The sequence below is a fragment of the Mya arenaria genome, chromosome 2, assembly GCF_026914265.1.
Source record: "Mya arenaria isolate MELC-2E11 chromosome 2, ASM2691426v1".
NCBI classification, from domain to species: domain Eukaryota; kingdom Metazoa; phylum Mollusca; class Bivalvia; order Myida; family Myidae; genus Mya; species Mya arenaria.
The window spans coordinates 61,436,917-61,455,495 of NC_069123.1; the positions used below are offsets into that span (position 1 = coordinate 61,436,917).

The 18,579-nt window shown below is 36.6% G+C and overlaps 1 protein-coding gene across 2 annotated transcripts in view; it reads left to right on the top strand.

Moving 5' to 3' along the window:
* LOC128211434 (protein bicaudal C homolog 1-like) overlaps positions 1-17,036 on the top strand; it is a 45,235-nt gene extending 28,199 nt beyond the window's left edge. The window contains exons 13-21 of one of the 2 annotated variants that reach the window (XM_052916225.1): positions 1,373-1,561; positions 1,819-1,905; positions 2,257-2,770; positions 3,111-3,238; positions 9,535-9,686; positions 11,635-11,752; positions 12,129-12,274; positions 12,807-12,906; positions 13,399-17,036. In XM_052916225.1, the coding sequence (XP_052772185.1) occupies positions 1,373-1,561; positions 1,819-1,905; positions 2,257-2,770; positions 3,111-3,238; positions 9,535-9,686; positions 11,635-11,752; positions 12,129-12,274; positions 12,807-12,906; positions 13,399-13,502 (1,538 nt within the window). In that variant the 3' untranslated portion in view covers positions 13,503-17,036. The remainder of the gene's footprint in view (positions 1-1,372; positions 1,562-1,818; positions 1,906-2,256; positions 2,771-3,110; positions 3,239-9,534; positions 9,687-11,634; positions 11,753-12,128; positions 12,275-12,806; positions 12,907-13,398) is intronic. The other variant, XM_052916235.1, reaches the window with a different exon arrangement.
* Positions 17,037-18,579: the final 1,543 nt, after the last annotated feature.

The following is an 18,579-nucleotide window of genomic DNA, read 5'->3' on the forward strand; positions in this document are numbered from 1 at the left end:
AGTTCTAGGCTTAAACATTAAAAACTTTCGCGGGTGTTTCAAGGTCCACCCACTGCCACTCATCCAATATACAATCCTTGTGTTAGATATTGCGTTGTGTATGTGTCAGCCAATGAGGTTTTATGTTAAGTCGGTTTGATGACCTGAATTAAAAGCTTAATGATTAAGAAGGGCTTTTTCCCTACACTCACTTCATCCATTCTTAATCATTAAAAATTAAATTCATGTCATCTAAAAATTGCATATAGTTGGAAAATAGAGAGAGGGAGATGAAGAATTTCATTTAAAATTATAGACAAAAAAGAATGTGGCTACATAATATTAAAGCAATGACAAAAATAAAAAAAATATTGAAATCGGCAATTCCTTTTAAGTTGATCTGGATTGTCTAGAGAAAATGTTCAGTCTTGCATGAAGGGGCACTTGATGGAAACCTGGAAACCTACGATACATCACTGAATGTTATACTGGCTTCTTACCTGCTCTCAGCTGTGCTGCTGTGAAGGCATTAAGACAAATGAGAGATAAAAGATATCTTCATATCGATTTTCATTACACTGTTTAAAAACAAAAATTAAATTGAAGAAATCAATGTAAAATGATGAACACACAATGTTAAAATCCATTATCTATCATAAATTACCTGATGATTTAATGATGCAGATGTTAAGATACTGGCGAAAATTTCATAAGATTTTAATATGTAAGATATTATTTATTACATTTCTAAGCTTCCCTTAATTCAAGGCATTATACAAAATAGGATGTCATCTGGCATCTTTTCTTCTGCTCACTGTTGTTGCATTGGAATATTTCTCTGTCATGACTCATAAGAGTTTATCTGTGTCATTAGAATTTCTGTGTTAGAATCTTTCTTTTTTAAGAAATTTCTGTGTTATGATCTTTCTGTGTTATAAACTTTCAGAATCTTTCTGTGTAAGAATCTTTCTGTATTAGAATCTTGCTCTGGTAGAATCTTTCTGTGTAAGAATCTTTCTGTATTAGAATCTTGCTCTGTTAGAATCTTTCTGTGTCAGAATCTTTATGTCTCAGAATCTTTCTGTGTTAGAATCTTTCTGCATTAAAACCTCTCTGAAAATTTTATTAACATGTGTATGAATGTAAAATACTATCTACTGTTTCTTGGTAGCATGGGGAAGGGGCCTAAGTCTTGGTAGCATGGGGAAGGGGCCTAAGTCTTTTACTGTGGTGAAAAAGAAGAGTTTAAAATCCTGTTAGAGAAATGAAATACTTGGCAATAAATTCAAAATGTTAGGAAACCTGCATGATTTAAAAGAAAAATTCAAGGAAGGAAACATGTATAAATGACCTTTGCTTTATAGAAGAAACACCTGCATGCTTTTTTATGCAGGTATATATGGCCCAGCAGTGATGGTGGTGCCGCAGGTGTCTGCCCAAAGTGTGGCTGACCTGATGGCCCAATGCTCTGTGTCTAATGTGTCAAGCATGGCCCCTTGTGTCCCCAGCCCCCAGGAGAAGAGGTCTCCCGTCCCCACCTACCAGACCGCTGGACAGAATCTCACCACTCGGCATGATTATGGTCTGTACTGCTCTTTACTCCAGATGAAATAGTTAACACTTTAGCTGATGTTTAGAGAAAGAAATTCATTAAACAACCTTAATCTAACCTCTTTGATATACAAACCTTGTTATAAATAAAATATATTTACTACTTGTTGTTCATTGGTTGTGTGGCAATGGATTCTTAACCAATTGAAACAGATACTAGAAAAAATTCATACAAAAAATGCCTGTATAGGTGTTAGCCATGAATCATGTGTAAACGTTTTGTTCCAGTAGTAAGTAGAAGCCAAAGTGAAGCAAACAGTCCGTGTAGGAGCCCATGTGAGAGCCCCCACCCACTCAGGCAAAACTCCAGTGCAGGTACAATTAAAGTGTTTTTCATGTAAAATGCTATCATGTATATACTCTTGTTGATACAGTTATATTATTTATAAATTGCCACTAATATATTGTTTGGTTTTTGGTTTTTTAAAAGCTGAAATATAGATTTAAAAAAATTATTTCATAAATTTATTATATCTGATATTGAAAGTATACACAGCTTTACTGTTCAATTTTGAATGCATGATTCTATTGATGGTCAACTCTATGATTGATTATGGGTGTCATATACTGTAACATGCAGTTAGTTTATAACCATTCACCTCTTACTGTTGATTTAAGTGCCCGCATGAGTTTGTGGAATGTATACCCATCTATTGTTTATTTCAGTTGATTTAGCTGGCCTATCAACATCTGGCAGTTTTGTCTCTCACCCCAAAATGCCCCTGGAGGGGAGCGGCTCGCCCATGGACCTGTTTGGCCTCACCAAACCCAGGCCACATGGGCTAAGCAGTAGTGCCCACACACATGACTTGCTGGGGCTGAGCAAGACCACTGATTCCCCCCTAGGTGTGGATAAACTGCACTACAACATGGGAGGTGGAGGGTCGCTACATGGGAGTTTGAGCCACACTTCGCTACATGCGAGTCTCAACAGCAGTCTGATGCATGCAGCGATGAACGGGGAATCCATGAGAGGAAGTCTGCATGGGAGTTTGAATGCTAGCTCCCTCCATGCCAGTCTCAACAATGGAAGTCTTCATGGCAGTCTCAATAATGGAAGTCTTCATGGCAGTCTCAATCTGAACAATGGAGGTCTCCATGGCAGTCTCAATAATGGCTCCATGCATGGAAGTCTCAACAATGGCTCTCTGCATGGAAATCTGAACCGGAATTCTCTTGTGTAGGTCTATTCCTTGGTCAAGTTTGCATCCAGAGGACTGATATTGTAATAGCTTACTTCTGGGGCAATTACCTGTCTATTGTATTTCTGTTTAAGCAGAAGTTGCTTCTTTCTAAAGCATTAAAATTAACAAGTTAAATCTTTGTAAGAATGCTCAATATGAAAGAGCTATGTACATCAATCATTGGTAAAATGTAAGTGTGAAGTAGTTCCAAATAATGTCATAATGGCAGTTACTGGTGTACCATGATTACATATTATTGTTCTGTAAATTTCACTCGCATATCATCATTCTTTAATGTATTGCTGGGAAATGCACACACAACGTATTTCCTTGCAGTAATGGTATGGATGGTGACTTGCGAGCACCTGGTATTGAGAGGCAGGTGAACCAGTCGGGTCTGTACCAGGACGCCTTCCAAACATTCGGCGGAGATTATGAGGAGAAGAAACTCATGGCAAACAAAGGTAAATTCATTTCAGAGATCTAGGTTTCACTGTAGGCAAATAGGGGCATTATTTTGTGATATTAATCGAATAAAGCCACCTTTTAACTTGTCTGTTTCAAATAAAAACAGTTTAGGTATTGTCATAGCATGTTTAGGGCAAAGTAGTGCGAACATTTCCACCCTTAGCCTTCAGATGAAAATTGTTTGAGAAGTTCATATTTGACATTCTGGGCTTTTTCTGCCCATTTTGGGAAAAAGACCCTAGACATTTTGGGAAGTTTTGTGTCGTGAAAATGCCGAAATTGGGAAATTTTACAGTTTAAAGAAAAAGCTATCTAGTCTCCTGCGAATTAAAAAATGATAATTATAATATTAGTTAATTTTCTTTTTTAAAGTTTAAAACCCAAAATGGCTGAAATATCAATCCTTGGGGTGTAAATATCTATTGCAATTAATCATGACAGATAATATTTCATACTGATCTCTGAATGTGATGGAAATCAATGATTTCCGAGTTCAATTATCAAAAAAAAACTTTACATCACATAATGTATTAGGATGTTGAAAATGAACAAGTACAGGTAAAAAGACTTTCTAAAAAAAAAAAAAAAAAAAAAAATGATTGGGATTTTTTTCTGAAGATTGGGAAAAATATCTTATATTTTGCTTTGGGAATGGGTCAGATAGTCGGCCCTGTGGGTGCTATAGAAAAAGCCCTGACATTGTACCAATGTTAGCAATAACAACATTCATTCATTTGTATATAGCAAGGCCCATGACCTAAGCTTAAATACTGTCTTTTTCTGATCCTTGATCTGGTTTAAATACTGTAATATTCTGGCCCTTGATTTTGGCTTCAATTCTGTCTTATTCTGGCACTTTATTTTTGCTTAAATGCTGTCATAACTGGCCCTTGACTTCTCCTAAAATACTGTCATATTCTGGCCCGTGACTTTTGCTTAAATACTGTCATATTCTGGTCGATAACTTTTGCTTAAATACTGTCATATTCTGGCCCGTGACTTTTACTTAAATACTGTCATATTCTGGCCCTTGACTTTTGCTTAAATACTGTCATATTCTGGCCCGTGACTTTTGCTTAAATACTGTCATATTCTGGCCCGTGACTTTTGCTTAAATGCTGTCATATTCTGGCCCGTGACTTTTGCTTGAATACTGTCATATTCTGGCCCTTGAATTAGGTTTCAATATTGTCATATTCTGGCTCTTGACTCTGGTCTAAATATTGTCATATAATGGCCCTTGACTCTGGTCTAAATATTGTCACATTCTGGCCCTTGACTCTGGTCTAAATATTGTCACATTCTGGCCCTTGTCTCTGGTCTAAATATTGTCACATTCTGGCCCTTGTCTCTGGTCTAAATTTTGTCACATTCTGGCCCTTGTCTCTGGTCTAAATATTGGCACATTATGGCCCTTGTCTCTGGTCTAAATATTGGCACATTATGGCCCTTGACTCTGGTCTAAATATTGTCACATTCTGGCCCTTGACTCTGGTCTAAATATTGTCACATTCTGGCCCTTGTCTCTGGTCTAAATATTGTCACATTCTGGCCCTTGTCTCTGGTCTAAATTTTGTCACATTCTGGCCCTTGTCTCTGGTCTAAATTTTGTCACATTCTGGCCCTTGTCTCTGGTCTAAATATTGGCACATTATGGCCCTTGTCTCTGGTCTAAATATTGGCACATTCTGGCCCTTGACTCTGGTCTAAATATTGTCACATTCTGGCCCTTGCCTCTGGTCTAAATATTGTCACATTCTGGCCCTTGTCTCTGGTCTAAATATTGTCACATTCTGGCCCTTGTCTCTGGTCTAAATATTGTCACAGTCTGGCCCTTGTCTCTGGTCTAAATATTGTCACAGTCTGGCCATTGACTCTGGTCTAAATATTGTCACAGTCTGGCCCTTGTCTCTGGTCTAAATATTGTCACAGTCTGGCCCTTGTCTCTGGTCTAAATATTGTCACATTCTGGCCCTTGTCTCTGGTCTAAATATTGTCACATTCTGGCCCTTGTCTCTGGTCTAAATATTGTCACAGTCTGGCCCTTGTCTCTGGTCTAAATATTGTCATATTCTGGCCCTTGTCTCTGGTCTAAATATTGTCACATTCTGGCCCTTGACTCTGGCCTAAATATTGTCACATTCTGGCCCTTGACTCTGGCCTAAATATTGTCACAGTCTGGCCCTTGTCTCTGGTCTAAATATTGTCACAGTCTGGCCCTTGTCTCTGGCCTAAATATTGTCACAGTCTGGCCCTTGTCTCTGGCCTAAATATTGTCACAGTCTGGCCCTTGTCTCTGGTCTAAATATTGTCACATTATGGCCCTTGACTCTGGTCTAAATATTGTCACAGTCTGGCCCTTGTCTCTGGTCTAAATATTGTCACAGTCTGGCCCTTGTCTCTGGTCTAAATATTGTCACAGTCTGGCCCTTGTCTCTGGTCTAAATATTGTCACAGTCTGGCCCTTGTCTCTGGTCTAAATATTGTCACAGTCTGGCCCTTGTCTCTGGTCTAAATATTGTCACAGTCTGGCCCTTGTCTCTGGTCTAAATATTGTCACAGTCTGGCCCTTGTCTCTGGTCTAAATATTGTCACAGTCTGGCCCTTGTCTCTGGTCTAAATATTGTCATAGTCTGGCCCTTGTCTCTGGTCTAAATATTGTCATAGTCTGGCCCTTGTCTCTGGTCTAAATATTGTCACATTCTGGCCCTTGTCTCTGGTCTAAATATTGTCACATTCTGGCCCTTGACTCTGGTCTAAATATTGTCACAGTCTGGCCCTTGTCTCTGGCCTAAATATTGTCACATTCTGGCCCTTGACTCTGGTCTAAATATTGTCACATTATGGCCCTTGTCTCTGGTCTAAATATTGTCACATTATGGCCCTTGTCTCTGGTCTTAATATTGTCATAGTCTGGCCCTTGACTCTGGTCTAAATATTGTCACATTCTGGCCCTTGACTCTGGTCTAAATATTGTCACATTCTGGCCCTTGTCTCTGGTCTAAATATTGTCATATAATGGCCCTTGACTCTGGTCTAAATATTGTCACATTCTGGCCCTTGACTCTGGTCTAAATATTGTCACATTCTGGCCCTTGACTCTGGTCTAAATATTGTCACATTCTGGCCCTTGTCTCTGGTCTAAATATTGTCACATTCTGGCCCTTGTCTCTGGTCTAAATATTGTCACATTCTGGCCCTTGTCTCTGGTCTAAATATTGTCACATTCTGGCCCTTGACACTGGTCTAAATATTGTCACATTCTGGCCCTTGTCTCTGGTCTAAATATTGTCACATTCTGGCCCTTGTCTCTGGTCTAAATATTGTCACATTCTGGCCCTTGTCTCTGGTCTAAATATTGTCACATTCTGGCCCTTGACACTGGTCTAAATATTGTCATATAATGGCCCTTGACTCTGGTCTAAATATTGTCACATTCTCGCCCTTGTCTCTGGTCTAAATATTGTCACATTCTCGCCCTTGTCTCTGGTCTAAATATTGTCACATTCTCGCCCTTGTCTCTGGTCTAAATATTGTCACATTCTGGCCCTTGTCTCTGGTCTAAATATTGTCACATTCTCGCCCTTGTCTCTGGTCTAAATTTTGTCACATTCTCGCCCTTGTCTCTGGTCTAAATATTGTCACATTCTCGCCCTTGTCTCTGGTCTAAATATTGTCACATTCTCGCCCTTGTCTCTGGTCTAAATATTGTCACATTCTCGCCCTTGTCTCTGGTCTAAATATTGTCACATTCTCGCCCTTGTCTCTGGTCTAAATATTGTCACATTCTCGCCCTTGTCTCTGGTCTAAATATTGTCACATTCTCGCCCTTGACTCTGGTCTAAATATTGTCACATTCTCGCCCTTGACTCTGGTCTAAATATTGTCACATTCTCGCCCTTGACTCTGGTCTAAATATTGTCACATTCTGGCCCTTGACTCTGGTCTAAATATTGTCACAGTATGGCCCTTGACTCTGGTCTAAATATTGTCACAGTATGGCCCTTGACTCTGGTCTAAATATTGTCATAGTATGGCCCTTGACTCTGGTCTAAATATTGTCATAGTATGGCCCTTGACTCTGGTCTAAATATTGTCATAGTATGGCCCTTGACTCTGGTCTAAATATTGTCATAGTATGGCCCTTGACTCTGGTCTAAATATTGTCATAGTATGGCCCTTGACTCTGGTCTAAATATTGTCATAGTATGGCCCTTGACTCTGGTCTAAATATTGTCATAGTATGGCCCTTGACTCTGGTCTAAATATTGTCATAGTATGGCCCTTGACTCTGGTCTAAATATTGTCATTTTATGGCCCTTGACTCTGGTCTAAATATTGTCATTTTATGGCCCTTGACTAGGTCTAAATATTGTCACATTATGGCCCTTGTCTCTGGTCTAAATATTGTCACATTATGTCCCTTGTCTCTGGTCTAAATATTGTCATATTATGGCCGTGTCTGGTCTAAATATTGTCACACTCTGGCCCTTGACTCTGGTCTAAATATTGTCACATTATGGCCCTTGACTCTGGTCTAAATATTGTCACATTCTGGCCCTTGTCTCTGGTCTAAATATTGTCACATTCTGGCCCTTGACTCTGGTCTAAATATTGTCACAATCTGGCCCTTGACTCCGGTCTAAATATTGTCACATTATGGCCCTTGTCTCTGGTCTAAATATTGTCACATTATGGCCCTTGTCTCTGGTCTAAATATTGTCACATTATGGCCCTTGTCTCTGGTCTAAATATTGTCGTATTATGGCCCTTGTCTCTGGTCTAAATATTGTCGTATTATGGCCCTTGACTCTGGCCTAAATATTGTCATATTATGGCCTTTGTCTCTGGTCTAAATATTGTCACATTATGGCCCTTGACTCTGGCTTAAATATTGTCATATTCTCTCCCTTGACACTGGCTTAAATACTCATATTGACACAACCAAGGATTATCGGGTCATGACAATTAATAACAATAATCTTACTTACCGGTACCACTGGTTTAAAACACAAAGAACTGTTTAGATGTAACACAAACAAGACTTTTATTATAAATTACCACCACTATATAAGGTAACTTAGTTGACCTCTTTCCAATATTACAGCAATCCATTATAAGACTGAACATTAATTATTTCTGTATATTTAAAGCATAGCATTGTTAAGGATGTCTCATTAAATTCAGTCATTCCTACTCAAGTTTTGTTTCAATTTATTCTATAGAATAAGTTGCAATTGGCGTATATTCACAAATTGTTTATAGTTTTGACAGTCCGCAATCTTTTTTTTGCCATGACTTTAATTTATCTAGGTCAGGAAAAGGCTACTCGACAGTGTCTGCCATAACGGCAGGTAACCTACTTTAGTATACGGTTTTAGGATAAAGGGAGTCTGGCCAGGATCGCGAAAATGAGCACAAGCTCCATGTCAAATTTATTGGCAAATTTTATGTTGATAAACAAAAGACTCGTTTAAAATCAAGTTATTCTATAGAATGTTTTCGACAATATTTTCAACAGTTTATTTGACAGCAGGTAGCTTTAATTGTTGGTCACTACATAGGCTGAATTTTTGCAGCAGTCAACACCCTCTTTTGGAGCTATAGAAACAAGACTAAGAATGATAAGGAAGTGCTATGCGATAATTTAATCTGTGCTGCATGATGTGTATATTATTTTATGGAGAGACATGCTTTTTATGTTAAAAGCAAGAACAAAGTATTTGCGAATCAGAATACAGGCAACCAAGGTATTAAAGGGGATGACAGGGTGTTTCCCAGTGCAACAGATGAGCGCTTTATACTGACTACTGTTAAACCATTTGCCAAGTGAGATCCTGAGTAATCCAGTAGTTGACCAGGAGGCTTCTGTCTACACTGCCTCCAGATCATTGTAGTCTTGGGACGCGGGGCAAATAATAGAAATTAGTGCAGTGTGCAGTATGCTTACATCACAGGGTATATTGAAAAATAGATAAATATAACATCTGCAGTCATGGAAAATTAGGGCCATTAGCAAAATCTGCAAGAAATGCTTGGTTGGTCGTGTACCTATAGCACATACAAACTTAATCCATAACATGGACATGAACATTTTTTATAAAATTGGATCAAAATTGAATCCACAAAATTTACAAATATTTGTCCATAAAGAATATCTATAACTAATTATTTCAAACTTTGAACTTAAACTCATACTTATTTTTTAGTACCAACAAAAAGTGAGGTGAAAACGTTCGTAAATACTTTTCTGTTAAGAGTGTCTACATAGACTTTCATCCAAATTATCCAGCGATGCAGAAGAAGCCCATTGGAGAGATGTCACGCATCCCGACGGATTACTGGTCAGGCCTGATGTTCTCCAAGTCAATGCCAACACAGGCCATGAGGGAATTTGCAGCCATGAAGCAGAGATATGAGTCACCCATGGCTACTACTTATGAGGTTTGTAGCATGGCAGTTTATGAAAACTAATATTCAATCCTGTAACTAGTTTGTTTTTATGCCCCCGAAGGTGGGCATATTAAAATCGCACCGTCCGTCCGTCCGGCTCTGTAACTTTCCCTTGTATGGACAGATTTTAAAATAACTTGCCACATGTGTTCCACATACCAAGACGACGTGTGGCGTGCAAGACTCGTGTCCCTACCTTAAAGGTCAAGGTCACACTTAGTGTTTATTCACAATGGAGTGCTGCATATAAGGGCATAGAGTATAGGTTGTCGTGTCCGGGCTGTAACTTTCTCTTGTATGGACAGATTTTAAAATAACTTGCCACATGTGTACCACATACCAAGACGACGTGTCGCGTACAAGACCCGTGTCCCTACCTCAAAGGTCAAGGTCACACTTAGTGTTTATTCACAATGGAGTGCTGCATATAAGGACATAGAGTACAGGTTGTCGTGTCCGGGCTGTAACTTTCCCTTGTATGGACAGATTTTAAAATAACTTGCCACATGTGTTCCACATACCAAGACAACGTGTCGCGTGCAAGACCCGTGTCCCTACCTCGAAGGTCAAGGTCACACTTAGTGTTTATTCACAATGGAGTGCTGCATATAAGGACATAGAGTATAGGTTGTCGTGTCCGGGCTGTAACTTTCTCTTGTATGGACAGATTTTAAAATAACTTGCCACATGTGTTCCACATACCAAGACGACGTGTCACGTGCAAGACCCGTGTCCCTACCTCAAAGGTCAAGGTCACACTTAGTGTTTATTTACAATGGAGTGCTGCATATAAGGACATAGAGTATAGGTTGTCGTGTCCGGGCTGTAACTTTCCCTTGTATGGACAGATTTTAAAATAACTTGCCAAATGTGTTCCACATACCAAGACGAAGTGTCGCGTGCAAAACCCGTGTCCCTACCTCAAAGGTCAAGGTCACACTTAGAGTTTATTTACAATGGAGTGCTGCATATAACGACATAGAGTATAGGTTGTCGTGTCCGGGCTGTAACTTTCCCTTGTATGGACAGATTTTAAAATAACTTGCCACATGTGTTCCACATACCAAGACGACATGTCGCCTGCAAGACCCGTGTCCCTACCTCAAAGGTCAAGGTCACACTTAGTGTTTATTCACAATGGAGTGCTGCATATAAGGACATAGAGTATAGGTTGTCGTGTCCGGGCTGTAACTTTCTCTTGTATGGACAGATTTTAAAATAACTTGCCACATGTGTTCCACATACCAAGACGACGTGTCGTGTGCAAGACCCGTGTCCCTGCCTCAAAGGTCAAGGTCACACATAGTGTTTATTCACAATGGAGTGCTGCATATAAGGACATAGAGTATAGGTTGTCGTGTCGGGGCTGTAACTTTCCCTTGTATGGACAGATTTTAAAAAAACTTGACACATGTGTTCCACATACCAAGACGACGTTGCTACATGTGTTCCACATACGAAGACAACGTGTCGTGTGCAAGACCCATGTCCCTACCTCTAAGGTGAAAGTGTTTATTCACAAGGGAATTCTGAATATAAGGACATAACAGTGTAGGTTGTCAAGTATGGGTGGTATTTTTTTATGTTCAGAGGCAATTTAAAATAACTTGCCATATGTATTTGACACGTAAAGGCAAGATCAACTTTTCATGTACTGACCTTGTTCGTAGGTCAATGTCACATTCGGGGGCATTCGTCACATACTGTGACAGCTCTTGTTTTCTTTTTGTAGTGTCAGTACTGGGTAATTATTATGTCATGTATTGTGTTAAACTATTTGGATTTATTTGTCTGTTTAAATATTGATTCTTTAGAGGAGATGTTATGAATAGCTTTTCTAATTTGAACAAAACAGCAGATATCAGCAGTGTTAATAAAGGTTTAAAATGGAAAACTGTTAATTTGTTAACTTTTCAAAAAAATGTTTTGCCACATGTAGAACCCAGCGGATGAAATATCGGAGCTGGAGAGCCACCCCTGGCAGACTGACCGGTCATCCATGTACAGTCGACCTGTGGACCCGGCCCCAGGCGAATATCCAAGTCCTAGGAAAAAATGTAAGTATTGTTTACTCTAGGTTTTCAGATCCTCAAGGTTTGGATATATAATATCTACCTTTGATATGGGCATAAATATAATAACCACGCGTTGGCTTTTTGAACTTCAAAAGTATTGTGTAATTTGTGGAATCAGTTATCAATTGATAAATTGAAGATAAGTCATGTCAAACATTAACATTTTACTGAAATTTCAGATTATCAAAAAATACCTTGGGTCTTTATTGTATTTTCCTTATTCCATATGCACTTGTTTGAAAAATTTTAAAGGAAAAAAAGAGAGTAAATATTAAACACTTTTGTAGTGAAGTAACTTTCGTAGTTGTGTGTCAGAGCCAGTTGTTGTTTTTTTGACATGTGTTATCTCTTGTTTCAGGGCCAGAGTATGGTCTGAGTGCAAGTAACCACATTGACGGTGCTCTGGTACCCAGCAAGTCATACTGGTCCCCAAAACTTGACCTAGCTGAGCTTTTCATCAAGCTAGGTCTTGGCAAATACACGGACCTCTTCCAACAACAGGAGGTAAGCGGCGAACCGGATGGAGTGCAAACTTTTTTTTATGTCCATATGCCATAACATTTAATTATGAATTATACCTATTTACCAACTATCTAACAACACTAAGTGCAAGATTTATGTTGTTAATATTTAGGTTATTTCAGTATAAAACTGATATGTTATTCTTGCATACTGAACATGTGTTTCCAGTCATGTGACCAGTGCTGGAAAATTGATCTGAAAGTTTCAATCTGCATGGAAACCTAATCATGTGAAAAAAACATTCCAATTTTAAAAATGTATATTTTTAAACAGTTTAAATTGACATTTTATAGCAGTATGATTAAATTAATAATTATTCAAAACACTTAAAATTCTTTCAACTCTGTAATATCAGTAAAGAATGTCACACGCATTTTGTTAAAATACCTAAACAGCCATATTTAACGTCAGTTTCTATAAAATTTGGTAATAAAAGGTAAGCAGGAAAATAAAATCTACAATTCAGTGTCTCCAATATCTCGGGTTTATTGTATATTTTCTGTGTTTGTTTTAGATTGACCTGCCGACATTCCTCACACTGACCGACCATGACCTACGAGAACTAGGAATCTCAACATTCGGCGCCAGGAAAAAGATGCTACTGGCTATCGCAGGTATTGTATGGAGATGAATAAGTTCAGGATTGAGAGCTTTCAATTTCAGAATGCTCTATGTTTGTAAATAGGGCTTCTAAACACCGACAATTTGCCGGTCTAGACAGATTTCAGGAACAGATTGTAAGGATTGTTTTTGTAGGACATTTGCATATTAAATTACAATAACTACCTGGATATTGATATATAAATGGCTTTTAATGGCTTTTCAAAGTTTTATAACCTTGCCTTTGAGTGAATTGCTCATTATCAAACTAAATTTTCAGGATTGGGATTTTGGGTCATGCACCCCTGATAGTAATCAAAATCAGATTTAATGATACTAATTTTATCATTAGACATTTTTCCCGGAACTATTTCATCATATGAACTTTTGATGCTTATCTGTCAAGCCAAGTTTTCATTGACTTTTCCAGTTAGGTACTGACAATAAGGTTTGTGGAAAGTGTTTCACAAGTATTCTAAAATATGTATTTTTGGTGATATTTTCAGATCTGAACAAGAGGAGAATGCTGGAAGAATCCGACCCATTTTCCCGTACATCCCCATCTCACGGATCACATCAAGATATGGTTAGCATCTCTGGGAGATGGTGAAAAGTGCCGAGTCATCAGTGTAGTGCTTAGTCATGCATGACATTTTGTTAATTTGAATTATTTTTAATTTTTGTTTAAATGGTAAGAATTTGTGTTGAAAAGTCAATGGCCATAAATTTAACACTGTGTGTCTTTTACACAGTATAGAATGTGCTTATGTAAGTTCAACAAACCATTTTAGAAATTGCAGATCTGAATGAACAGACATTAAAACAGTGTAAAATGAGCATAATTGTGATAAACTTATTGAAAATATTGTGAAATGCTCTCAACCAAAGGCAGTCATTATTAAAAATTTATATAACTTACCGGTAAAATGTTTTTGTTGGTAAATGAAATTATATACAATACCAATGAATCAGAATAAACCTAAACTCGGGTCTTTATATTTTCAGTTATATTTTTATATTACATTGAGAAATGTTCAAACAAAAAGGTTTAACCTAGGAGATCTGTTGTTCAATTGCTCTGATTTTTCAAATCAAATGAAAGAAATTGCAACAATACATTAAACAGAAACCTTGGCTAAGAATTTAATATTGTGTCTAGTCATGTTGTAGTTTATTTCAGTAATCAGATGAAAATGATGCCAACGATAAATGAATTAACTTTATGGCTGAATTCATAGCAATAAAGTTTATCTTAAATGCAGAAGATTTAATATTTTTATATATCTTGCTTAGGATCAGGTCTGATATTGTTAAAGCTTACTTAAGATCAGATTTTTTTTTGTAAATTGTGACTATGCAAATTGTGATCTGCTGAATTTTGTTAACATCAAGTTATTTGTTGTTGTCTGTTGTTTTTCTTTCATGAATTTGAGTCCTTTATTGGAGCAAAGTTTAATTTTAATTTAAGTAAGTTTTGAAGATACTTGCATTTTAGTTGGATAAACTATTTTAAGTGCTTGATTGTTGTAGCAATTTGAACAAAGCAAAACCTTATCTGTTATTGTGTCAATGAACTTCAGAATATTTCATTTAAATGCAGGTATTTTACAAACTTACCGAAGAATCATGTTTTCATTTTGTGATTGTCCCTTGACAAAAATCTTGGTCATCAAACAGCCATGTGTAGACCATAAACTAAGTAGCATTACCATAGTTACCATTCAAGTTTATTGTAGGTTGTGATTGTGTTATCATTTTGTATATTGCTTCATTTCTTTTTATTTATTGTTTTGTTTTATGATTTAAGGTCATATTCCTATGGCAAATGGTGCTCACTACAGGATAAGGCTGACGTTGTCACGTTAAAATCCTTATTTCAATGAGGTTTTTGTTTTTATTTAACACTGCTTGGTTAGTTAGAAATCAACAGAACTTAGCGAAACTTTACTGAGTACTTTATTTGTCCAATTTGTATTGAGTTTTGAAGTTGATAAAACTAGCTCACATATTTTGTTGTGATCTTGATGTTACACAATGTCGACAATAAGTATTGACCTGAAAGTAATAACTACGTAATACATTACAGTGTCAGTAATATATCAAGCAATTACAATGAAGCCAGATTTTTCATCGCAAATGCCGGGTTATAGATTGCGAAAATAGTTTTTTATGTCATTTGTAATTTTGAATCAACCTTTTTTTAGTCGTAAATGCAACATTTATATTTAATAGATGTTCATGAGCTTTGGTCTGAATATTTCTCAGCATGATCTTTAAGATCAATGTGAAAATGGGTCAGCAGCATTACCGGTATACTTGTTCCTATAAACATTCATTTCTGCTGCAATGTCGCTTCTGTCAAAATGAAGATCTGGCTCTGATGTGGTTTCCACATTATCCCCTTGTTATGTCTTAATAAAGATGCCATAGTAACTTTGTGCTATGCTTTAAACTCTTATATACGTGAATGATGTATAATACTTTACTATTGCCAAAATAACCTTTTGCTTATATCATAAATGTCTTATCTATTGTGAATGCAGGATTTTAAATCCGTCCAGTCTTTGTGATACTGTATATAACCCTCATGGCATACATATACTGATTTACATCTATGGAGTGGTTATGTCAATATTTTGGTAGCATGGTAAATGAAGCCATAATAATTATGAGTTGTGATATTTTTGATACATTGTTCTCATTTGTTTTTGAAAATATGTATATAACTTCTTATGATTTACTTATATTTAATGGAGTTTGGAAGTTAATGTTTTGAATATTGACTGTTGCATATTAATAAGGAGAAGTGAAAGTTAATTAGAAAAGCCGAAGCTTTCTAATATTAATTTCGATACAAAACCATTTTAAGGCATTTTAGTTTTAAATGCTTTTGCTTTTCATACAATTGGAACATATGCTAGTTTATTTGTTATATTTCAGTTCAGCAAAACAGTTAAGTAACCAGAAATAAATGGTGTAATTTGCAATTTTTTGTATATAATAGAAGAATATTTTTCCTGCTCTCATTTTAGTTTCTTTGTTATTTGTAAATGTAGAATTTGTATGTTTATGGTCTACACATGTGCTAAGAGCCCTTTTAGAACATTAACACTTCCAATATGTGTCATATAACAAGATTTCTGATTGAAAGTGGATTTTATGAGTTCAGTTTATGCTGTCTAAAATTTATTTTTCTAAATGAGGAATCCAGCTTTAGGCTAAAATTCTTGTGACATGACACATATACAGATATACAGTGTTTACGGTTTAGAAGGATGAATATTTCTCGCAAAAAGAGCCAACACAGATTTGCCGCTTGTACATATCCCAAACACAGGCAGGCTGTCAAGATGGACCCACTGCTGATTGGTCACTATTTTCAGACAGAATTGTCATTGGTTAGATTTTTAATATTAAATCTTATCTCTTACAAAACAAATAATTTTAAGGATCTTCTGCATTATCTGTTTCGTCAATAATATTTGCATCTTTTAAAACATGCAACACCTTGTTATAAGTTTTATTTCAAAGGAAAGTATTTCTCCTAAGAACATCTGAACATTGCCAATATTGAGCATTGTATTCCAAGCATATTTTGAATGACAATAAACTGTCCTGTCAGCGGTAGGTCCAAAGTAGCCCATGATCAAAACTATCAGAAGGGACACCCATCTCCCCATCATGTCTGTATATAGCAATATTTGAATCACTGTTGATTGATCAAAGTGTATCCACGTTGTTATCAATTGTTGAAGAGTTATCCAGTTAATAATTTATGTCGGTATTGTTTATTATATGTTTATATACTTGTTGCTTTATAAAGATATTTTTGAAGAATGGCTTACAGTGCATATTTGTACTATACGTGTCTATATACATGTACACAAACATAGTAATTTGTACTTGTATCTCGTATATTCCGTCCATGACTTTTACACAAGTTTTACACTTTTTTTGTGATTTACATCATTTTTGGAGTTTTATTAAGATTATAGAAAAAAGTTATGCAAATAGCTGAATTGTTACAGCACTAAAGAAAGTCATATTAAAATATTTGACATGAAGGGAAATCATTGATACGATTTCAAATGATATCACTGACTGTATATTATTTTGCTTGAATGAAATAAACATTTTAAATATATGTGTCATTGTGTTATGTTTTGAGTATTGGAAGTTTCTAGAGGTGTTTAACAAGATTGCCAACAGTATTTTGTAATCCAGATTATCTTTTCAATGGTGCTTTGCAAATCTTTTAAGTTTGATTAAAAAACAATTGAATAAATATGATTTGACTGATACAATCATGCTAACTGATGGACAGTCATCTGAACCTCTTTATAATCATTTTTAGCCCGGATGGGGATATGTATTTATGGTCTTCCTTTGTCTATTTAGTTGCAATTTGGATTTTGCTCAATATATCCACAATGGTTGACCCTATGGTCTTCAAACTTGGTAAAAGTACTGGTCATGACCAGAAGAATATCCTTATAATCTTGTCCGGTTTATGAAGAGTTATTAGTAATCACCATGTTTGTCCATCCTTATGCACCAAAATCTAAGTTTATAGGATTTACTGACATAGCAGTGAGTGGATTTTTTGTAAAGATTTTCTACATGTAAAGGTAATTGAACATCAAGACCACATCAAGACAAAGGGTATAACCCACATTATAGGCATGCTGGCTCAAGGTCAAGGTCACATTTTAAGATCTAGGTTTGAGTCATAGATTTCATGTCCGCTCCGAGTATTTTCTTAAAACTTGTGTAATGTATTATCCACATTTAAATGACATGAAGAACCCACACTCCAGGTGCACTGGCTCAAGGTCACAGTTTAAGGTCGGAGGTTTGAGCCATTGATTTCATATCGCTTCCATATCTCCTAAACCCCTTGTAGGATTTTCATGAAACTTTGGTGAACTGTCTACCTCATAAACACAACACCCACACTCCACTCCATATCTACCAACATTATTAAAATGTCGTGAAATAGAATCAGACAAGCATGGGGGAGACATCTGTTTTTGTTTCCAAAAACAACAATCTAATTTTTAAGTTAAAGTCTCCTTCCACAGTTTTGTTTTTTTCTTAGTAACTATAAAAAAGATATCAACTACAAACTTCATCACAGTGTGTCCAAGTTCACCATGACCCTAACCTGTGACCTTAAAAGAAATAGGGGTCTGCTGGTCATGACAAACTTTGAGAGCAGTAGGTCCAAGCATATTCTAGTTATCTAATGCACAAGCAATTTGTGTTCAAGGTCACTATGACCTTTGACCTCAAAATGAAGAGGGATCATCTGCTGGCCATAACAACCTCTGCTAAGTTTGAGGACCTTAGGCTCAAGTGTACTCTTGTTATCAATTGGACAATGTCTTCTGACTGACCAACCACCTCTATTGGAAATGATTTATAGTCCTTTTTAAATTTACATGTTATGTTTACAAAAATGTATTAAATGTATAAAAATTCAATTAAATGAATTTATTTTTTATCACAACCTAAAAAGTTTGTTCAAAAATAAAAGGAAACTTGAATTATCAATAGATCCCATTGAGACTTTGTGTAATATAAGAATCATAACTGTTACCCACTGTGACCAAATTGTTTCCCTTGATATGAAAAGTGAGTGAAAGTTGAAAGACTGAGCAATTATTGAACTGATGCACATTTCAAGA